General features: G+C 41.2%; 2 protein-coding genes across 2 annotated transcripts; one reads left to right on the top strand and one right to left on the bottom strand.

Annotated features, from left to right (window-relative positions):
• Window positions 1-282: 282 nt before the first annotated feature.
• G6PC2 (glucose-6-phosphatase catalytic subunit 2) lies at window positions 283-10,973 on the bottom strand. Its single transcript, XM_009934069.2, has 5 exons — window positions 10,709-10,973; window positions 10,281-10,390; window positions 7,385-7,496; window positions 6,418-6,533; window positions 283-5,217 (listed from the first exon to the last, which is right to left on the bottom strand). Exons 1-5 carry the CDS (start codon window positions 10,924-10,926, stop codon window positions 4,706-4,708), a joined length of 1,068 nt encoding a protein of 355 aa, XP_009932371.1. The 5' UTR covers window positions 10,927-10,973; the 3' UTR covers window positions 283-4,705.
• Window positions 10,974-18,322: 7,349 nt separating this feature from the next.
• Window positions 18,323-22,557, top strand: SPC25 (SPC25 component of NDC80 kinetochore complex). The gene is made up of 7 exons (XM_075430455.1): window positions 18,323-18,377; window positions 18,943-19,100; window positions 19,189-19,254; window positions 20,046-20,192; window positions 20,340-20,444; window positions 20,751-20,849; window positions 21,855-22,557. Exons 2-7 carry the CDS (start codon window positions 18,947-18,949, stop codon window positions 21,986-21,988), a joined length of 705 nt encoding a protein of 234 aa, XP_075286570.1. The 5' UTR covers window positions 18,323-18,377; window positions 18,943-18,946; the 3' UTR covers window positions 21,989-22,557.
• Window positions 22,558-23,676: the final 1,119 nt, after the last annotated feature.

The raw sequence follows: 23,676 nt of genomic DNA, 5'->3' as shown, positions 1-23,676 counted from the left end.
TTTGTATTAAGCAGAGTTGATAAACAGACAACAATTCGCTCAGAAATGACAAAGGTCAGGAAGTATCTCCTTCTGGCAGAAGCGTGTATCTCTAACAGTTTATTACAAGGTCTACTGCCTGTTTCTCTGAAATATGTTATTGGTTATTGTCTGCAGGACAACAGGACTCTTCCCTTTAGTGACTGGGATCTTGGAGACAAAACAGATACACAGAAAGTCTAAATTAAAGTCTCAAAATTCAAATCTTGAGTTTGAGTAATACAATATAACTGCAAAAGTCATTCCCCATTTCCAAAAATCTGCAGCTGCGGGGGTTCACCCACTTTATAACAAATCACACCACAACGAATTCTCTTAAAAAAATACAGAACAGTACTAACTGCTGAAACTTGAATAGAGCTGGAAGCGTGAAAACTTTATTAGGCTATATCCCCTAATTCCAGGCAGCAAAAAACAATTTCAACTTTTGCACAACTCTGTTACCAGAATTACTTCAACAGAACCTACTGAAATCACATAGCTGACACCAAAATGTTATTTTCCCAAGGAAACCTGTATTTTACTCCTTAACTGAGAGTAAAAAAAGAAGCTGCTTTATTTGTCATCTGTTTTAACCTTTTTAGCCCTTTAATGTTTTAGAACAATAATTAGTTTGGATGGCTCAGGACTGAAACTATTGACAGAATGCCCATCAATAACCTATTGACATACCTATATGATATTTAATTTATATTAGTATTTAAGGCCATTGAAAAACAACTGCTCTTCATTAAAAACTACAATTAGTATGTGTACTTATTCCATAATTCTTTTTCCTAAAGGACACCACTTTCATGGCCCAAATTATACCAATAATTGTGTCTTTTACAAGCTCTTGAGCTTTAGCACTTCATGTCTTACCCTTCAGACAGGTGTGTGAGTATCTTGCAGCAGATGATGAGTATTTCTATGTATTTAGATCATGTCTGTAATGAGGGTCTGCTGTGCGGGACAGAGCTGTTGGAAAGGCCAATGCAACTACACTAGCCCCCACCTGCAAGGGAGCCTGCCATCGCCTGGCAGGAGCACAGTGACATGGGCCCAGCTGGGAGGTGCTACTACTGCTCTTCACTGTAACACCATCCTATTTTTAGGCAGCTAGTAAATATTGGGAGCTAGGTAGTGGGAAGTACGCCTGTACAACGAAGGCACTCACGGTGTGCACAAACTGTGGCATTGGTCTTACACGTTCTTGGGTGCCACCTCCTGCCACTTGGTGCCTGGTGTGCCATTGAGAACCAGTTGATTATAAAGCCCTCCAGTACCCATGGGAAGGGACTGCAGTGCAAGCGGGGCTACACGGTGTGTCTGGGCATGAGCAGCAAGCCTTGAGGGACCGCTCGGGGCAGAGCTGCACTGGCCTTTCCTCTGCAGCTGCCTCACAGGCAAGATCTCCAGCCCTGAGCTTGGTGACAAGACGCCTGAGCAGACCCAGAGGCATTGGCGTGCGTCTTTCAGAGCCAGCCCCGAGTCACTGGTCTTGACAGAAGCCGCCGACAGCATCGTTTGTGCGTCCTGCTGTATGTTCCTCCGCATGCTCCCTGGCAGCTGCGTTACCTGGTTTTGCAGCTACCCTGTTCCTCTGGATAAATACAGCCATGATACTGCAGTGGGATGGCACCTGAGTGCAAACACAGCCCATGCTCCAACGAGACTGCTCTGAGTAGGAACAGCCTGTCTGGGGCCAGAGCCCTTCCATCGGGAAGGCCGAACAGCGAATGGGGAAGACGACAAGCTGCGTATCAGCAAAAGTGAGTGTTGTGAGCTGAATGCAATGCCAACCTGCCAGCGTGAGGGACACTTTCTCCTCATCTAACTTCTGGCTAGTGTGAATCTTTCTGCAGACAGATGGAAGGACTTCTGGAATTGCGTTATCCGAATTTGGGCATCTCCAAGTCAAAAGATCTCCTAGGATCCCATTAGTGGGAGCAAGGGGACCAGTGAAGCACTTTCCACCCTCCTTGCTAGATTGGGAAAGATTAATTCAAAAGCGGGTCTCGTGGCCCAGACCAGGTTGAGTAGTTCAGCCCATCATTGTATAAGTGTATTATGCTCTGTAACTGTTCCAAATATTAACAATATAAAGAGCTGCAAAAGCCCAGTGAAGTTACAGTTTAAATGTTTAACAATCTGAGAGCTCTTAGTTCAGGTGCCCCACAATCTTATTAAATAAGGCTTGAAGTGTAATTTTCAACTATGATAAATTCACTGAAGCCTGACTATGGGACACGCAGACCTATTTCACTGTATGAACTAAATGGCTGGCTCCTGATTTGCAATACTAATTCTATCAAAATATCAAGATTATCTCAAGACACTTGTTTACCCCACCACTCTGGAAAAGGCTAGCTCTGACGTTTCAGGAGTCCTCTCTGGAGATTCTTCAGGCAGCTGCACAAAACTCTGTAACCCAACACACTCAGCTGTGCAGAAAGTGTCTCATTCTACTGCCATGGCTTTATCAACAGGTTAACTGCTGAAGTTACTGGCAAAATAAAACTAACCATTTATTCAGTTTTCCCACCATTTTTGGTTTTAGTAATGTTTTAATAGTTGCAGAAAGCATGAGCGGTGGGTCAGAGAGGAGGCTGGTCTTTGTCCCTTTCCCTGAAGCACTGCAGTTGCAGGCTGAACTAACAGGACATGCCAAGCAAGCGAGCGGGAGCCCACGTCTCGTTACGGGTCTGTACGGTACTTAGAAGAGCACTGCAGAAACGCCAGCTGTCATTCTACATCGATGGCTCTGCCTATCCCAACAGTGGCACTGAGATTCTCTGTCAGTACCAGGAAGCACAGCCCGCCACGTACTAGGAGCTTCAAAACGTGATGTCGCCCGCAACTCCCAGCTCAAAACAGCCAGCACTGCCAGCAGGCCCAAACACAGCTGCCAGAGCCACAGGCGGCTGCGCACAAAGAATCCCCTGCCGAGGGCCAGGAGTGAAGAACAGAAGGACAGCCAGAGCAACCTCCTAGCGTTCTGTGATGCCTCTGTAGGTCACCTCACTGGCAGGGAATAACAAAGCACAGAACAACTTGAACACGGGAAAAATCTCTGTCATAGCTGGCTGTCTTCATTATTTGTTTCTAGTCCTATTAGCTTAGTCATTTTGCTTAAGCAGTCACAATTATAGAAAAGACGGGTTTCAGGCCAGCTGCTGTGCAAAAAAAAGTTCAGAGAATCATTAAAGAAGATATCAGGAGATGCATAAAGCAGAATACTCCTCTGACTGTTAAAACCAGATGATTAATTTTCTTAAGTCAAGGTAGTCTTAGTAGGCTTTTAAATAAGGATGCCTGTTTCAGATTTGCATTGGTAATTTGTATCACACTCAGTCCCAAGGGCCAACTCAAACTACTCACCTTCTTCTCCCAATTAAATAAGATTCTTTCCATTTCAGTGATCCCACAACTAACTGGAAGTCCTGTAGCAATATCATGTTCACATCTTCTAAGCCTTATTGCTATCTGATTATACATACAGAGCCCTTACTACCCATATTAAGCCTTATGTTGCTTGTACACTAAGTATTATGAGATGGTATCAGCAAAATATTGCCTAAAGATTGTGCACCAAAAGGTAATATGCAACAGTAGGTTCTAAGTAATGAATAAAAAGGGAAAGTACCTGCCTTTGCCTATTTAGAGCATCCATTTTATACAGCAAACATATATTTAACATATTAAGGTACTTGTCTGCTTAGGTAAACCAAGCTGACAAGAATACAAATTGCAATGACTTCATCTGCAATCACATTTTCATGATTTACACAGTCAGTAACAGTGACTGCAGCTTGTGACTCTTGACCTGAGAGAATGAGACTAATTTACCTTTGCAATACAGGAGCATGAACAACATTCTTGAGGTGATATGCTAAGATAATTTCATTATGGACGATTTTCTTCATTTGTTGCTCTGTGTAGATGTACAGAACCCAAAGATGTGTTACACCATATCTACGTATTTTCAATATCAAAGGTGTAACCTGTATCACTCCTGATTTATGTGAACACTTTCAAAAAGTAAAAATGACAAAACACACAGAGTAACGCAAAAATACATTCTGCAGTATCTAATTGAAGTAACCTTTTATTTTTTTCTCACCTGGCTTAATCAGAAGCTGTTTTGCTCAGGAAGCTCAATAAGTTAAATCTAAAGCCTTGTTTATAACTACGCTGGCCTTTTTCACAGTGTCTGAGTATAACTGTACAGCTGTTGGTGGTGTGATACTGTCACACCATTATCTAGCAGTTTAATACGCAATATCAATATATAAAAAAATTAAATATTGAGTATCACTATATACAACTGAGGCTCGAAGCACCATCTAGCTGGAGATGGACAGAACTAAAAGACCACCAAGCAGCTAAATGAAACTGTTGATTATACTTTAAAACTTCATTATGACCCCGAATACTGGGTCATTTCTAACCATACTGCAGTGTGATTGCAATATTTCTAGGAGTAAAATCAGCCATTAATATTTCTGAGCTGCCAAAGTCACTCTTGAATGTACTGATTTTGGATGTACTGGTTACTTACCAGGAACACATCAAAGATGCAGTGGCATCCCCCTTGGTTAAAACGAGACAGCAAAACTGCCCTTGCGGAGGGTTCTTGAACAGTTCATATCCATCCCCATATTGCTAACCATTTGGAAAACTTAATCTAATTAAGTTTCTTTTCAGCTGTCCTCATTAACGAGTGAACACAGTACGGAACCAAGGCAACTACAGTCAGAGGCATAGCTGCACTCTTACAAAAAGAGAGAGTGTAGAACAAATACTCAGTATGAGTAGGTATCTTAACGAAATTATACAGCTGCAGTGTAGCTAAAGAAGCAGCTACACACAATAAGCGGAAACTTATCCTACAGCTATTTTTACCTTTGCAGCTCGAGATGAACATTTCAGAGTTAATTCCGAGACCTAAGCCAAAGAGCGCACCTAAATTCCTCACCAGTCCAGCAAATGGAGTTGTGTCAATGTTTATCCAGTCTGGGTTGGCACACCACTTCTTGGCCTTTGGCACAGACCATAGCAAGTCAATATTGAGAAGCTTAAGGACTAGATAAAAGCCAAGGGCAAAGACGAAAAGAAACAAGTTTGTCTTCATGTACATTCTCAAGCTTGCTGTCTGAATAGCAGGGGTATGCTCAAATGCTTCTGCCACAAAAATGCCTGCGGATGAGAAACTCAGTGTTACATGGAACAACACACTTGTACTTTGAAGGAACACTTTTTACAGTGCTCCTGTAGAATTTGACTTTTGAAGACAGAAGAATCTATCTATATATTTTATATATATATGTGTATATATACACACACATACATGCACAATTTACTACTTCTACAGTACATTACAAAACTGTTTCTCTCACTCAAAACTGCTAATTTGGAAAAAAAGCAATTAAATACCAAGCACTGCATGCTTCTGATGTGAGGCATACCTTAGGCCTGACTGCATCTCTCAGATGACAACTTATCAAATGTTCGATGTCAAGCAGAACATTTCTTTTCCAAAAGAGCCCCCCACTCAAAGACTGGCCCCAGCGATGCCGAATTCAATACCAGCTCCCACACAGGCTTGGAATGTTGAAGGAAAAGACACAGAACACACCTATTTTCCTTCTTAGGCATTTTACCCTGGTTGTGAAAAGGGAGAGCTGGACTGCAAGCCGTCAGCCAGTGCTGCCCAGGCTGCTCTGCATCCATGAAAGAGAACGGAAGCAGGCAGCTCCCACCCAATGCTCTGGTCACCCTCCTTAGAACCAGACAGACACGAGAGAGATTGTTCATAGCTTGAATTCCCTAAATACTAATTTGAAACATGTTTACCTAACTGAAAAATGTACTTCAGCTCCTTAAATCACCGTGGAAGGTTTGCACTGCTAATTTGCCTTTTTGTCTGTGTTGCCCCAGGTCTCTGGCCCCGTGCTTGTCCACACTGCACACACACTAATTTGTGCCTCGACACCATTTGAAGTGAACCAAATCGCTTCCTCCAGGGAGGAACGGTCAGGACCCTATAGGAGCAACTTCCTCTCTGACCCCTTCCACACAGGCCGCACAGATAAAGATCAGCCGCAGCCAGTACAAACCAGATAGCGCTAGTCTGTGGCAGTGTGGACATAACACAGACTGCATCAACTGGCACACGGACAAGGGCTCGCTCCCTGTGAGAATGACAAAGACAGCGGATACATACTACCTCACAGATTTTACCTTTAAACTATCATCAAGTCCTTGATCTTTCAGAGAGTGGAGAGCACAACTAGAGCTACAAGCTGAGAAGCACTACTAAAAATCTCTTGCCTTTTCTCATATTTCATTTTTTTCAGATTTTGCATGGATATTGAAAAGAAAAAATAGCAGCATTACCAGCAAATACTCCGAGAATAACTTGATGAGGGAAATGTGTTGCTATGAATACTCTCGAGATGCATACACTGATCTGGATAATCCAAAAAATACTCCAGAGGAATGACCATGTCAGTCTAAGAGGGAAAAGGAAGATGCTTAAAAATTAAGACAAGATATTTCACCTAGTAATTTACACTAGACCTGTTCCTGTAAGGCTTATATTTTTAGCAAGCAGAGGTTTACAAGTAGAGAAGTTTAGAATCAGTTGGTCAAGAACTGGAAGCCAGTACTCAAACACTTAGCAAGAGTGGTTGCTCTTCCACCCACATCTAGGGCTGCACGAACAGACCCCAGTAGTTTCAGGTCCAAGACACCATCATGGTTTTAGTGATGAAAATCATTAATGGGCAAGTTAAATTAGCACTAGTACCTTGAACATATTTCTCATCATCAAGTCATACTTAAATGCAAAAGTTCAATTATTTGTTGACAAAATTCACATAGTATGCGAACCATCTTGTCAGGCTTGGAAAGAACAGCCATCTAAGCAATTTTCAGACTTCCCCAAGAGCCGAATAACACATTACACTGAACTTTGCCAACATTATGTGCTTTTGCTTTAAAATGAGGTAAGAAGGACTACCATCAAAGCAGTAAATTTATGTACTAACCAGAAGATCCAACATGTAAGGATAATTAATAGAATTCAAAACTTCCAGTGCTGAAGACGTGACATGACCTTTAATAGGAGCCAATTCAGAGATACTGTATGCAACGAACATAAGGTAATAAATATCAACCTATACAAATGGACAAATCATCTTAATATGCTTTGTCTGAAGTAGATCATAATAAAGAGTTGTTCTTTTTTTTTTTTTACAAACTGGACAACACAGACTATGACTATTTGGTTAAAATAAGCCTATTAAAAACATAGCTTGTATATAAAGAAGTACCTGTATGAGAACAATGGAAAGACACTGACCTGTGAAGGGTAACTGCTGATTTATCTTTCCGTCTAACGGTGTAGCTAAGTGCTGCTGTGACCATTACATACCAGACGCAGGAAGATCCCATGGCATGTCCAGATGGGCTTCCTAGTAAAAAAAAAAAAAGAAATATTCAAGCTTAAAAATGATGACTGTAACATTTGTCGTATAGCAAATGTCTACTCGCAGTTACCCAGGCACCTAATCACTTAGAAAGAAAATGGTTAGCAAAGGCTGAAAGAATGTCAATTGCTTGTCAAAAGTTAATTTTCCCCATACAAATTTTTCAGAAGACTCATCCATATGGAATCCAGAACATTTGTCTGAAATCAAGTGGGTAACAGCTTAACCATCTTCCATTGGTGTGAGCTGGTATCCTGCTTGGAAAGAATAGTATTTTTCCACGACTTGGATTTGGATTGTGATTTCAAAAATAGAGCATCCAGCACTCTCTTAGGGCTGTAGCACACTACATAGATGTTATACATGAGGATCAGATGAGATAGGTTTTGAATAGGCTACCTCATAATTAAGGGGAGCAATAGAGATTTAGCTCTTTGTAACAGTCTAAATTAAAGTACCAGGATGACTTTAAATGACCCTTCCAGGCTGCCTTTTATCTGCTCCTCTGTATGCTAAGTATGCTGGCATGATGCAAGGGAAACGATTCCTAAAATTACTCTGTCACTTCCTTTCCCCTGTTCACCAGGTTTACATTCAACAAATTGAAACAGGGAAGGAGAGGAAACAAAATCATTGGAATCTGTCTATACCAGACTTCTACAGCTTGGCTTTCTGTGGAGACAAAAGAGAAGTAAAAGGGACAGGGTTATTTCACTGGCAGAAGAAATCATTTTGGCTGAAGAATGTGTTATGACTTAGCACTATACAGTAGCTTGCAAAGCAAAAGAATATTTCAGTGAAGCAGCAAAGCAGGAATGTGCAGGGAGGACAAGCACAATGATTTCTGGCTCCCTGCACTAATTTTCAGTGTGCTGCTTGGCAGTATCTTTAGTAGGCATGCTAACGACCTAATTTTGTAACAGACGTACACTTGTGAACCCCACAACAGAACAAATGTCACTGATAAGGAAACCATAATGTTGTGTATCAGCGTTGGGAAAGCTTCTGTTTGTGGTCATCTAGGAAAAATGTTTCATAGTTCATCTGCAGATTACCCACTAGAAAGAGCATAAACTCCACCTTATGGTTTATGTTCTTAAAACCTTACAAATACCAGAGAAAGGATGGCTGCAGGGTTTTAGTTCAGTTCTTTCCAGAAGTACAAAACAAATCCAGGCCTTAGATTGCTTGCCATGTAGTCATACAATCAGTTCCCTCAGCCTGTCCTTCTGTTGAGCCGCAGAGTTTGAGGTTCAGGCTATCCTAGCAATATTTGGATATGCCCTTCTCATGTCTGTGGCTGCTTGTCTCATCTTTTCACACAAATTCATGTTTTAAGAGTGTGTGGAGTACCCTGTAAGCTCCCACAATGACTGTGTGCACCTAACAGCCGCACTGACTGCACCTCCTCTTGTTAATGAGGAACAGGTGAGTAACAGATACCGTCAATGGTCAAGGGCAAATCTGGAGGTGGGAGGAAATGTGGTCATTGTAAGTTTAAATATGGAATCAATATGACAGTGGTACCCGCTGGACAGAAATAGGAATGACTTGTTACTTCAGGAAGAAAGTAATAGGAAGAAAGGCCTTCTGGCTCAACAAATCAAAATGAAACCCTCTGGTTCCTTAGCCAGGGCTTGGAGCTACATCGTGCTGAATGGGCTCAGTTCTGCAGGCTTTTGAGAAGATCTGAAGGACCTTAATACTTTGGGTTAGGTCCCAAATGAATCCACTCAAAACAGACTGCAGATCATGTACACACCAGGCATTATTAAACCTTGCCTGATGCAAGGGCTTAAGCTTCTCGTTCAATAGGAGTGGGATATACAGTGGGATATAATGCCGGATATTGTTAACAAAATACAGCTCTGCAAACCACTTAAAAGCTTGCAGTGGCATTGACGAGGAGCAAAGCACATTCATTTCCACAGTCAGTATTTTCTTGTACAATGAATTAAACTACATTCAGTCAGTTAGCTCCAACCAAGTTTACCTTATTTCACATATTAGGGTTGCACAAACTCATTTAACTTCAGCAGTATGGCATTCGAGTTCCACAGAGAAGTCAATGAGATATAAAAAAGTAAAAATATATTGAAAAGGTACATTTTGTTAAAGATTGTTTTTTTCCATATATTTGTACACCCTCCTCAGTCCTCTCCCCACCCCCCGCATTCCGTGCCACTGTCTGGTTCTGGGAAGAGGGGTTCTATTTTCCACTTGTGATACATTACATGATCAATCGTTGCTACTATTTTTATTTACACTGAACCACCTACTAGTTTTTGTGGTTTGAATAATTCTTGCAGTAGTGCACAAGCCCTCAAACTCAACAGCCCCCTGCTCTGTTTAGGAACACTCTGAAACAATGTGGAATTTCTCTCCCCAAGCTGATGTCTTTGGCACTGCAACTGTTCCTAAAAGTGACCTCACAAAGCAGGTGAATCACTGTTCCTGAACCTTTAACACAAGATTTGTGAAAATTCCTTGCCAATACGCTGGTTCATTCTAGTAGGGGTTATTTTTAAGCCAAATTCCCCTCCTTTGCACTGTTTAAAGGCAATGAAGTAAACATTCTTGTCACACAGCAATCAAACAGCTATCACATTTTATTTCTTCCTTTTTATCTTCTTGTGTTTTGGTGCTATTTTAAACACGAGCTCTGAGATTTGTAGATCATGTAAGGTCTTTATAAGTCACATCCTCTCCCCCCAGAAAGTCGCTATCTCTATTAAATGTACCAATGTAATCTCCAATGTAATTTCTTACCTGGTCCAGTTTCACATGTTATAGGAAACTGTTCAAGGCATGGGCTTGACTGATTGGGATAAATCATTGTTTCTTGCACCCACCAGTACGGGCGATGGCCAAACAAAATCCTGACAAAAAAATAAAATGAAGCATAAGCGCGATAAAAAGATTTTTATGTAAGAAGGCCTCAGCAAAGCACAATAAATAATCTCACAATGAATAAGAGCTATATTGCCAAAACTATTCTGTAACAGTTCTATAGGTTCTTCTTGTCTTATCAAATACCATTTAAAACATATCTTAAATACCTTCACTGTGAATTCCTGTTTTATAATTACAGGGGAAAGTCTACTAGTACATTATTCACAAAAAGTTTTCTAAACTTGAGGCACATATAGTAACCATCATTAAAAATACCATATTTTAAAATAAATCCAACTTCTTACCATTTAAATATGAGGTTGAACCAATCACCAATGACTGCCACCCATATCATTTTAGTACCAACCACTTGGTTGAGCTGAAACCAAAGAGGAAAATAAACTGAGAATATATTCCGGGGATCACCAACATGCGACATAAAATTAAGGAAATCCTGGTAAGCCCTGTAGTCCCTCTGTAAATGCTGAATGATAAGCACGCCATTGCTATGAAGGAGATCCATCTAAATGGATTAAACTGTACTTGAAATATAGTAAAGGTCCTTTAAGATTAAGTTTCTAGTGATGGAGAATGAGAACGATGGCGGGGAGCTATTAAAAAGTGAGAGAAGGTGATTGACGTTGCCTTTATATTGTATTGCTGTGGTGTACCCAGCCATTCCTGGAACACGTGTCTCCAAATCTCCGGGAAAGCACATGAGTCTGTCAGCACTGGAAAGCTTTTCTATTTGCAAATTTTAATTGGAGGAAACTAAGTGAAGTACATGCTGAGCAGCAGCAAATTGTGGGGAAAGTTTTGTGGAAGCACAATGCGTGACTGGTGCAATCCTTTGTATGAACAGTTGGAACATGTTTGCTTGAATTTTTTCACAGTTCATTTCTCTGCAGGATGGACATTAGCAATGTGTATACTTCATTAAGTGTTGCCTGTATAAAGCATAGAAAGACTACACAAATAACTGGTCTTTGCAGAGCTGTCATTAAAGCTGTACATTTCACTTTGAAATAGAATTTGGCTACCATGCTGTGTCTAATACTTTGCACAACACAGTTGCAGTCATGGAAAATACAAACAGCATCCATACATCAATGATGCTGTTGAGCTCTAGATTCATGATTAAAGCAGAAATATTCTCCAAGCACTGAAAAGCAAATGTTTCCTTTGTACAAGAGGCCACGTGAATGCAGGACCGACCGCAGATGAAGCTTAGTCTCCAAGTCATCCCATCCAGTATCACCATTCTTGCATATTGCTCAGAGGACGCGAGTCCCACATGCCTCTGCCAGGAGGAGCGGCAGCCTGGCCACCGCCAGCCCCCTCCTCGCTGCCCAGCCGAGCAGAAACGAGACCCGAGGCCTGCTTCACAGACCAGAGCATGGCTGGGAACACACGATTACCAGTATTTCCCTGAAGTATTCCCTAATGAAGCACTGGGGACTCCAGGGAAAACAGCCAAGAGGAATCACAGCATGGTAGGGGTTGGAAGGGACCTCTGTGGGTCACCTACTCCAACCCCCTGCCGAAGCAGGGTCACCTACAGCAGGCTGCACAGGACCTTGTCCAGGTGGGTCTTGAATATCTCCAGAGAGGGAGACTCCACAATCGAGATTCTGTCAGATAGCAGGATTTTAAGAGTATACAGCAAATAATGTAATAGCACATCAGATTTATCAACAGTAGTACTAATAACTGTTGCACAGGAAAAGATTACGTTCATTTGTGAGGTGGCTACATGAGGAACATTTTTCCACATGACATTAAATGGCTACCAAAAGCCTGCTGATACCACCACCTGATACCACAGTGGCAAGAGGAGAACGTCAGTTCTTTATCAGGCTCTAATATTCAGAAATACGCATATATTCTATCTATTAAATATCTACGTAGCTGAAACAATTAAAATCAGAAACCAAAAGCAGCTGTATATACGCACTGCGCACTGCCCCACTGCTTCCTCCGTGGCACTTCAAGCTAAACTATACAAGCTGTGGAGACAAAGATATGAACTACTTCACTGGTTTGCTGAAGAGAGACTTAACGGCTTAACAGGGCTTTATGATGTGTGGTCGGGGAAGTCACACGGAAACACTAAGTAGATTCAACAAATAAGCCATGACAATTGAATGGACTTAGAAGACGTCTCTTCCTGACACAGCCTCACATTTACTTTAGCCATTAATAGTCTGTTTTCAGAAACTTTTTAGCAGATTTAAATCCCATATGTTTATTGCTACCAGTTTCATTGCATTGAGCCATGTAGAAAACCTTGAAAAGAGATTTAGAATTCTATGTACTGTTTCTGAATAACTACTACAACATTTTTCTGTACATTGACTGAAATACTTCAACTGGTATCACCTGATTTCAGGGAAAACCCTTTCAAAATCAAAATTTCAGGATATTTCAACAATAAATATTTCCTAGCTTTTTAGCTGCCAATATTTGGGGAGGTTTGTTTCTTGCTAAGCCATACAGCTTATAGCTTTTCAGGGTGACCCACGAGGGAGCTATGATATAAATGAACTGATGGAATTAGTTTTCCCTCTCCCAGTTCTTTCCCAAGAACTTACTTGTTTAGAAACAACTCTCCCAAATAACTTTTCATATGTTATTACTAGAGAAAATGTCCATTTGTTACATTTTTTTTGCTGCAAAAGTATCTCTCCTTTAAAGATAAGTACGACTTACAATAAAGATAAGTAGGACTTACAATAACAACAACAACAAACCCCACTCTTTTATAGATGTCTGGGCTCAGGATGCAAAAATGTGGAAAGTCTGAGGTTTTCTTCTGTTTTTCAGTCTAGTTTATAAAGAATAATTAGCTTTGAACATGACTGTAAATGCCAAGTCAGCCAGTGGCTGGGTAACAGCCATCTTACTTCCAGTATTTGGTTAAAACAGCAACTGTGATGAGGTTAAGTCTAAATAACTATTGTTCTATTAGGAAAAATATTTTGTGATAAGTAAGTTTCCATCAGGATACAATTTGATGTCCTCAGGAGAGTCTACCAAGTAATAAAACAGATCACTTTCCAGTCCCTCTTTAATGCCACCATTGTTGCTCAGTAGTATCAGAAACATTGCCTCTCTGATGCAGGCTGCGCAGCACCATTGCAATAACTTTTTTGCATGTTTGTTTTATTTACAAGAATAAAAACACCTGCCCATGTTACCCACTGGGATACTGCTGCATCTGCTCAGGCTGAACTCTTCTTCAGACAGAACCACTCCGGCACACTTTGGTTCTCCAGAGACTTTAACGTAATATTTGGATGTATGTCTTGGCAATGTTTCAGTGAAGTAACCTCTTTTGTATAAATGCTAAAGGGCTCCTGACATTAATTTTAAAAATTTTGCTGCTGTTTCATATGCTGCTAATTATCTTTCTGCTTAGATAGAAAGATAAGCACCTTAGACATAATGAAGACTAACAGCTAATAGCAAAAATAAATAAGCTTTAATTTTTTCCTATATTCTTTCTGACTGTTTCAGAAGCTCCTACATCCACCTCTTAGACATACCAGAGGAGCCATGTTTACAAAACACGTTTAAAAAAACCCCAACCCAAATCCACAATCTACAAAACAGAAAGCAGGAAGTTTTTGGAACAGGTAAGCAGGTGCCTGCAAGAGAGGCAGTTCAGGTGATGTTCTCGTGGTGGAATGACCCTGCTTCACCCAAGAGGCAATCAACAACTGACATGCGAGTGATCTTTCGTCCTGCCTGTGATATCTGGCAATCTATAAAAGTCTAAGACTTCCCTAGCTCTAGTAACCAGCTGAGAAATGATGGCAAAACATGTCCTGAAATACTATGTCTAATAACTCATTCAAACTAACAGAGGAGAAATACCTCTTCAACAGGCTTTTTTCCCCTCCTTCCTATGCAAAGCACTGCATAACGCTTCTGTAATGCACTTAAGTTATTTCACAGCCACTTGAGACAACAGATGAAATACAACTATTTGCGATATTTTAGTATGTGGAATTGTGTGGAAAACTAGTGATCTGTACAAAATGGTCAGAATGTGTATACAATAAATTTTTTAAATCAAAGCTTTCACTTGTTTTGATATTATAGAACTAAGGTTAGGCTTTCACATGATCAAATGATTTCTTAGTGCAAAGCAAAAAGCTTTAAAATGCCATCTGTTCATATAAAGAGTTTTAAATTTATTGATATTTTCTTGATTTATTTTATTTTCCAAGACACACAAAACCAAAGGCTATCCAAAAATCTATATATACTTGGCAATAATGTAGAACCAAGAATCATGTTGATGATTCACTGAAGGGAGGATAAAATGTTTACAGCTGCTTAACACCTACATATTAGAGCAAATATTACATAATGGATATCAGATGTTGTTAAGCAAATGTTTGCAAGGGAAGGAAAAGACATCAAAGCAAACATTTTCTAAAACACTGTTAATGGAGGCCTATGTACTATGTCTAACTTTCTGGTACATTATGCTTACTTGAACAATAACGTTAATTTCCACATCAGTGTTTTCATTGGCACTGGACCAGCTACAAGGATTAACTAGCAATTTAGTAAGTTCACAAGCAGACATTGTGTACGACAACTGACAGCTGTTTTATTAGGTATGAGTATTTTCCAAATGGAACACTGAGAAGATACATCTTAATTTTAGATTTAGGAAGAGAAGAATCTTTCAAGCTCTTTCTTTCTTTCTTTTCATATTTTATTCCCTCAAGCATTCCTCACTGGGTCCAGGCAGCCCTAATTAAAGTCAGGCTTCTTTAGGGTTGGACTGACCAGTAGAGGTTTAGCAATCGCTAACATGAACCAGTTGCTTTCTCTTGGGTCTGCCACCTTAATCTAATCTTTCCTAGTTACTACACTGTCATTATTCCTTGCTATAAAGTTAATTATGCAAATACAGGAAACTAACAAAACTTGTGTTTGCAATAGAACAGTAACTGCCAGACCTTAATACTTGTTTATATTTGTGTGTGTTTTTATGTGTAACAGTGTAAATGATACAAACAATGCCTGGAATACAATTCTGACATGTTAATCAAAAAGTCACATATAAGGAATTCTAGTTGTTGCAATTTTAAGTATGAAAAGCTACTTGTTAGAAATCACAAGCAACCTAGAGTTTAACAGCGAATAAAAATCCTTCAAGTTCCATAAACCGCAAGCAGAAATGGAGTCTGGACCCATAAGGGCCACAATCTCCACTGTATTTTTTTTGTTCCCTTTCCAATAAGATTACTGCCTTATTTATTGCCATTCTGTAATCCCTGAAGCCAGCCCTATGCCAACCATAGCCCAGTGAGGTCAGAAACCTGCCAAGAGAAGTGGCTGAGTCTGTTAGCACCAGTTCTTCAATTTTGTGTTCCCTTAGCAGTTTCCACCCAATCTGCAGTAGCTCTCCGACCCTGCACTACACCTCTCACCTACACCTTAACCCAGCACTGGAATAGGCCAGTATGGACTTTGAGCTAGCAATAACATAAAGCAACAGATCTTTGTTGGCAATAGCTTGCCCTTCAGTTTGATTGCAGGTTAACCGTACGTCTCAGACCCTGAAGTTTAACGAAGCACCCTAGGGTTACAAAGACATCTGTGAAGAGCTGGCAAATGCAGAAAAGGGGTACGCGGTACAATTACATTGTCTCCAGCAAAGCTCATAGAGCTAGAAATAGAGTAAATCACTGTTCAAACTTTCTTCCATCCATGACTACCCTGTGGCTTGGTATGACAGGCATCGAGAAAAAAACATTCAGAACAAGTTAGAGTTACAGTAAGGTTAGGTGCCAGCGTTTCTGACTATGGAGCCTCTTGAATCAGACCTAACCGAGGATTTAAGAAGCGTATGACCTGTGCTAGTTTAGGTCACGAGGCCACATTTCTGTTTGCGGTTGGTAAAAGCTGTCAGTTTGAACAGAGAACTAGTGCCTGCTAAAACCACCACGCTTCATTTAAACACGCAGCTGGCAAGCTGACTGTGGCAGGAGTTCATAGAGGGAAAGTAAGGCTGAGGGTAGGTTATACTGTGAGTTCGCATCTCTAGAAAACCCTGAGGAAGGACTCACAAACCAGCCAGAAAAAAGATCAATTAAGGTATGGACTGTGCTAGTAGATGTCACAGGTTGTATATAGTTTTTGGCTGGTGAAAGTCTAAAACAAAGGAACAGAACTAATGAAATCCAGAGAAACCTCACTGATGAAGAAAGATACCTAACATTTTGGAGCTAGTGCCAGCTGCTGTGGGGTGAACACAGCAGCTATGTATGTTAACGAAAGGATTCAGAAGAGACCAGACTGAAGAACCCACCAAAAGATTATGGATTAGAATTCAGGATTTGTTTAGATTAGATGAACTTGTATTTGCTAAATGCCAGCAGCTGGGAAAATTTTGTATACAGGAAGTGATGAGCTCAAATAACAAAGGCTAGTGATGTCAGGGGCAATATTTAAACTTTATACTGGCAGCATTCATGGCTAGGTTTAAGGTGTGATCGGGAAAAAGAGAGAAATGGTCCTAGGCAAAAAAAGCCACAAAGTACAGGCTCCAGAACACCCAAATTTGTACGTGGCTAAGTAATCATCCTTGAACCAGCCCAACCTCAGTATATTTATCTGAGGCAGGTAAGAAACAGTGGTCTCATAATTAGTTTTCGGACTAATGCTGAAGAAACTGAAATCTGGAGAAGTTGGTCCAAGTCAAATGGGACAGAAATACAATTAAGTAGAAGTGCTATCCACCAGCAGTAACCGTTTACAGAAGAATAATGCAACTAATGGTTGGTGGCCTCAGCTCAGACTTTGCTCTGGGTCTGGTGGGGGGGAAGAGTAACTAATGGTTTCAGACAGCAATCCTCAAAACTTTCCTAAGTTCACATTATTCTGAGATCATCTGAATAGCACTACAGTAAATTAAAGTTAGGAGAAATTCAATAGCTATGGTAACAAAATGGTTAGCAAGTAGCTTCCACGGTAAGCTGAAGGCTGGTTACCTGGGGTCACAAGCTAGCACTTATCCAGAGCCAAAAGGGAATATACCCAACTGGAGAAAAATTAGGCATGGTGGGGTAAGGACAATCACAATGACAGAGGCTTATGACAGGTGTTTCACTGGGCACAGGCAGGGCTGCTGCATTGTGGTTTTGTTCATAAAAGGGCTACAGTTACTGCCGTATGTCAGTCTCCCATCACAAAGATCTACCTTGAAGATTAGATTTTTATTGTTTACTTATATATACTACTACTTACATATAAAATAAGGTAAATTTAGCTGTCATAAAGGTAGGTGCATAGTTTTACACTTAGGAGAGACTTCAGGCTTGGGGAATTACAAGGCAATTCAGGAGTGCGACAAACCTCACGACCAGCTTACCCCAGCAACGCTTCGTGAATAAGCCAGGCGCTGGAAACGAGCTCCGGCTTCAGCGGAGTGCAAAGCGGGCAGCCTGCTCCCCGACTCGAGCACGGCTCCGCTCAGCACGGAGCAGGCCCTCGCACGAACCGCGCCCGGCCCCCCAGGGCGGCCCCCCGGCCCCCGGCCCGGCGCTGCAGGCAGCCCAGCCGCCGCCCCCTCCGGGGGCCCTGAGAACACGGCTCGCGCCATCCCAGCAGCCGCTTCCCAGAGAACGAGAGCGACTCGCAGCCGACCCCCCCCCCCCCCAGCACCGTCACCGACCGCCTCCGCAGGCCCCGAGCGGCTGCACGGCGGGCACCGCCCGGCCCGCCCCGCCCCGGCCCGGCCCGGCCCAGCCCAGCCCTCACGTCATGGCGGCGCCGCCTCGCCCCGGGGGACCGTTACCGTGGCAACGGCGCCGGCAGCTCCCAGCAGGCCCTGCGGCTCCAGCGGCGGCGGGGAGGATGGCCGAGCCAATCAGCGGCGCGCTTGTTGCGAGGCGGTGCCCAGTTAGAAAGCAGCCGTTGGGAGGCGGGAAGGCGCCGGCGGTTTGAAAGCTGGTGGGTGCAGGGGCTGCTTGTCCTGTCCCGCTCCCCCGGGCAGGCTGCGGCCCTGGCCCAGCACCGCCGCTAACAGCTCGCTGGGGGGGACACACGACCCTCCGCAGCCGCCCCTCGGCCTGGGCTGCGAGCGCGGGGAGCGGGCCCGGCTCGGAGCGAGCCCCGCGGGAGGGCGGCGAAGGGGCGGGAGCGGCCCGGCGGCAGGGGGGAAGCGGGCCCGGGCCCGGCCGCCTCCTGAGACAGATAACCCATCGCTGGCGGAGCAGCGAACGGAATCATAGGATGGTTTGGGCTGGAAGGGACCTTAAAGATCCGGTTCCAACCCCCCTGCCATGGGCAGGGACACCTTGCACTAGGCCAGGTTGCTCAGAGCTCCATCCAGCCTGGCCTTACCGTTAGTGCGCGTTGTAGTGTGGATAACGACACAGCTGATGGGAAGAGGTTCCAGTGACGGGCCGACGGGATACGTGCAGCCCTGGAGGGCTGCCCGGCGATTATGACTGCGGTAGTTGTCTTGCCTCTCTTGATGCTGTATTTTATTTATTCGCTTACATGTCTGTTGCAGCACTATGGCTAATATAAAGACAGAAGATGAAATAATGCTCTTTGAAAGAGAAATGAAAGAGTTTTGGACCAAATTAAAGGCCGTTTATGGCACTGAACAGATCAATCAGACTTTAGCACTGAGAGATTCATGCAAGGAGTCCATAAAAGCGCTTTCAGGTAAAAAGGCTCTGTGTTACTGTTACCTCTACTTTTTCCAAATTACCATCAAACTTCTTCAGATAACTGAGATAACTTTCTATTACAGAGAAATGGTCCAAGAAGTTAAAAGAAGGGGACCTGATGATTGATAAAATTCAGGAGTATAGCAGTGGTATAGTATGGTGTCTTTTTGTTGTTACTAACAGTTCTAAAATTAACTTAATACAGTTGAATAATATGTTTAACTTCCCATTTAAAGAGGTAAATGGCAACATCAGAGTGAAGACGGAATTAAAACCAAACATGTTTGGTTACAGGATGTAAATTGCAAGTCATGAGCAATTTGTAGGAAAACACTGATAATACAAAAAGATAAAGATCAGGTAGAAGCTTTCTGTGTAAGGGGTTTGGTTCTTAAGTACTTAAAACAACAAAGTACCAGAACTTGCTGACTGCAATAGGAAAAGTAAATTGCTTAGTAAGTTAAATATTCTAAAGTTACTTATGTCTCTTCCATATCAGTAATAGAATTCAGTAAGCCTGTCTAGGATTCACTACTCTGAATTTTGTAGTTAAACATCAGAGTATCAGGTAAAAATAATTGCAACTCTAGTATCAGTCAGTGTTGCCATTCCTTGCTTTCTGTCAAATTATTTGTCTGTGGACAGGATACACCATCCTCATGCTTTGAAGATGTATATAGTGCTGGCACCAGAAACAAATTGCATCTGACTGAAGTATCAGAGGAGCTCCCTACTTAGTAGCTTCTCTTCTGAATAACTTTCACTTGAAGCTTTTCTTTGATGCTCTCAGTATAGTTATGCTGATTTCTCTCTTCAGCTGAGATAGCATGCATTTCACTAGATTTATAAATGAGTCAGCTCAGACTACACAGATAAGTGCTAAATAGCAGCGACCTAATTAATCAGCTGCATATGTTCATATTTTCTTGCTTCCTTTCAGAGATTCTCCAGCAGAGCCAACGCATATCAGAAAATCAAGAGCACTTGACAGAAATAAAATCTAACCTGAATCATGAAGAAGAACAAAAGAAGGATTTGACTGACAGCATCCAAGAGCTTAAAGAAGAGTTGATGAAGAAAAAGGAAAGTAAGCAAAGGATAATAAGTAAATCTTTCTAAAGAGAGGAGGAATTGTTTTCAACACTTGCTCTTGATGGGCTTTTCTACTACTCTATTTTTTTATGTGCTTGTTTTACCTTTACTTTGATATTTATGGTGGCTTTTAAAATTCTAGTAATATCATCTAAAACCAAAGCTGCTAAGGAGAGAGTGGAACGACTGTGCAAGTCTAAAGTATTGTTTGAAGAACGGCTTGGACTGGAGATACGCAGAATTCACAGTAAGTTTTGGTAGCTTCTGTAGTTTCCATGTACGATGTGGTTAATGTTGGACTCCGTCGTGAAGAACATACCAGCTTACACAACTGAAGAATTGTCCCAGCCCAGGTGTTACCACTGTCTCTCAAATGGCGAAATAGGGCACATTAAAATGTATTTGTCTTTCAAAGAGAGCAAGGTTGCTTAATTTGTGAGTGTTCTAAGAATATTAATTGAAACTGTAGCTTAGTATTGTGATTTTTAGTCATCATTGTGACTTTCCAGCAGAAGTTAATGGTGTTAATTAATTCTGTTTGTGTTTGCTTTAGATGAACAATTACAGTTTATATTCAGACACATTGACCACAAAGATCCTGACAAGCCATATGTGTTTACCCTTTCCATAAACGAACAGGGAGATTATGAAGGTATGTCAGTTTTGAATATGTAAGCAAGAGGACAAATCTGATGCCCTTATCTGAAAAAAGGGGGAGAGGAGTAAAGTGCAGTTTAATTGTAACCTTTACCTTCCAATTTCTGAATGAAAAATCTTGAAGTGGTAATACCTATTTTAATGAAGTTTCTCTTGTCAATTTATATGAAAATACAACTTCTGCTTATCTTCACTGCTCTCCATTTGTGGAGTTGCTGTTTACTTTATATCAAGCAGAGCAGGAGAGAGCAGAGATAGAGAGATATATAGATGCTTCAGTTTGTAGTTTGTTGCTTCTTTCCCTTTATGCTACAGTGTTTATGCTAACAGGCATATTTCAGCCTGTTTGAGAAGCCTAAAGGGCAAAAAAAAACTATTGTGGGGAATCCTTACAGCTCTGTGTCATAGGAGAAAGATTAAAACTTGAATTCCAGCAATGCTCTTCTGCAAGGGTACGGCCTTCCAGATCCTGAAGCTGGTTTTGCAGTATGGATCTTACTTCAGTTACCAAGAACAGTAGCAGTAATTTGAGTACTGTGCTGAGTAGTTTCTAGATGGATGCTACTGTTGCTCTGCTATGCCCCTAGGTATGGACCGAACAGATTTCTGGTTTTACTAATTCAAATCTAAACTGTGCTGAAGTTAAAAGTTTATCGTGTGCTGGGCTGCATCAGTTTTCAGTCTGCCTGCATGCAGAGCAACAAAATGTTTAGGAATGTGATTTTTCGAGCAGGCTATGGATTACTGGGAATTGCTCTAACAATTCGAACAGGAGCACAGCACTGACTGGGAGGTCTGGAAATAAAAAAAAAATTGTGTGTTCTTTGAGGCTTTGTCTCTGCTGGAAGAAAATTATTAAAAAGTTACTCAAAACCAATACTGGATGAAGCTAAAACATGCAAAGACAGCAAACTACATCTGTATTTAATAGCATGGAAAACCACTAATACTGAATTTTTTTTATAATAGTCTAATCTTTTGGAAATTTTTGTCATTTTAGTGACTTCCTGTACTCCTCCTCTGGACTGTATAGCAGAGTTCCAGCTCAAAGTGAGAGAAACTAACAATTTTTCTGCGTTTGTTGCAAACATCAGAAAAGCTTTCACTGCTTTATCTTATAAACAGTCTGCATAAAACTAGCTTACACCTCTTTCTGGCTGCAGAGCACTTTTTTTCTTTCCTTCCTGTGTTGTGAAAGTATGTGTTAATCCATGCTTTACTCTAATTTCTAAATAAAGGAAAATAATGAAAACAATACTTTAGTCCGCTGTCACCTAGAGACATTTTGGATCATTCTTCAAACAGTAGAATCAACTACTTCCTTAACTGAATGTCTCCAGGCATGTAAATTGTGGTCCAGTAGCAAGTAGCTTAATGATGTAATGATCTCTATTTAACTAGCCCAGGAAGATATTAAAAATAAAGTGCATTCTGTAACTTATGTCTCTCTTCCAAAAGCACAGAAGTGTCTTTCAGGTTTGCATGTGGTTGGAATAGGCCTGAAACCTACCAAAATAATGCAGGGGAGCTTAGCAATTACTTCAGTTACCTGTGTCACAGGGCACTATCTTAATTTGTACCCTGTCTTGTACTCTCCAGTGTTATCACTCATTTTCATATGTGTAAATTGTTGGTTTTCTTTTGGTCTGTTAAACTATATATTTTGCTGCCTATTTCTGTTCTTAGTAACAAAACCGTTTGATGTGCATGCTATTCTTGAATAAAGATCTGAATAGGAATACGTAGGAACTTTGTATTGATTTGATTAGAAGTCCATCCTAGAGACCTGAAACGGAACCCTGCTGTAGCTGCCCAAAACACTCAGCTGGGCAGAAAGCTGGCCTGAAACTTGAACCTCACTGGTGAATGAGTAACACTCATAAGATTACCAGCCTTTGTTTTATTTGGTACGTTTTAGAACAGACTAGTCACTCTTCTTGGATAAACCATGTCGCAGTGAAGGACTATTTACCACTGTCATTGGAAATCTTAAGACACGGCAAAGCCTGGAGTATAATGGATGAAAGCATGCAATGTAGTAGTTAGATAAATCATCTGTATATCTTGCAGCTTATCAAGATGACTGTTACTGCCACAGTACTCAGCTTTGATTAAGACTATTCTCTATCTTATTTGTAAAGCCTTTTCCTTTTCACAAAATATTTAAATGGAACAAGAAAGAAAACTCTTCATTTGATAATTTAATATGGGTTCAAACTAAATTCTGTCCTGGAAATCTTAATGAAGTTAAAGACCACTTGAATTGAAAACTAATGATGATCCCTCTTGAAACACAAATCTTTAAGTACATAAAAATGGAATACAGCATAAAGAGTAAAAATATCCAACACTTGGCAGACCCTGTGAAAAATTATTTAGAATTCTAGCATTTCCCAAATAATAAAAAATAACCCTTTAAAATACCTTTTTGAAGAATGTTCCAAATTGCTTTTCAATAAAACTTTTAAGAATATTTTCTGTGAAGTGAAAATTCTTCATGTAAACTAACTCCCTGTCTCAAAGCACCTGTAAACAGAGCCCTGTCTTTCCTGCGAGATGCTAGTTCAGTTAACTTCCTCCAATTTATACAGCAGGTACCTACATTAGCATTTCATTTTTTATCAGGAGTGGGCTTTTGGAGTGAATCTCCTGCTCCTCACTACTTTGGTTCACATTTCAAATGCAACTGCATTCCTTTCGGATGGCAACTGAACTGGGAGATGCATGCGTAGTATGTTCCTGCGGTTAATGTTATGTAGTCCATAGGACAGAGCAGAGCTGGTTCAAACCAGCAATTGGTGCAGCGTTGGTCTTCCCGTTTA

The sequence above is a fragment of the Opisthocomus hoazin genome, chromosome 9 (genome assembly GCF_030867145.1).
Source record: "Opisthocomus hoazin isolate bOpiHoa1 chromosome 9, bOpiHoa1.hap1, whole genome shotgun sequence".
Classification (NCBI taxonomy): Eukaryota; Metazoa; Chordata; class Aves; order Opisthocomiformes; family Opisthocomidae; genus Opisthocomus; species Opisthocomus hoazin.
This window is presented reverse-complemented; position numbering and strand designations above follow the sequence as displayed.

Excerpts from the sequence above, each read along its gene's own strand:
- SPC25 (XM_075430455.1), top strand. The coding sequence starts at position 18,947 with ATGGCTAATATAAAGACAGAAGATGAAATAATGCTCTTTGAAAGAGAA. Across the intron at positions 19,101-19,188 it reads GTCCATAAAAGCGCTTTCAG|AGAAATGGTCCAAGAAGTTA; the intron begins GTAAAAAGGCTC and ends TTTCTATTACAG. Across the intron at positions 20,193-20,339 it reads GTTGATGAAGAAAAAGGAAA|TAATATCATCTAAAACCAAA; the intron begins GTAAGCAAAGGA and ends TTAAAATTCTAG.
- G6PC2 (XM_009934069.2), bottom strand. The coding sequence starts at position 10,926 with ATGGATCTCCTTCATAGCAATGGCGTGCTTATCATTCAGCATTTACAG. Across the intron at positions 6,534-7,384 it reads TCAGCAGTTACCCTTCACAG|ACTGACATGGTCATTCCTCT; the intron begins GTCAGTGTCTTT and ends TTTCCCTCTTAG. Across the intron at positions 5,218-6,417 it reads TATTCTCGGAGTATTTGCTG|GCATTTTTGTGGCAGAAGCA; the intron begins GTAATGCTGCTA and ends TCTCATCCGCAG.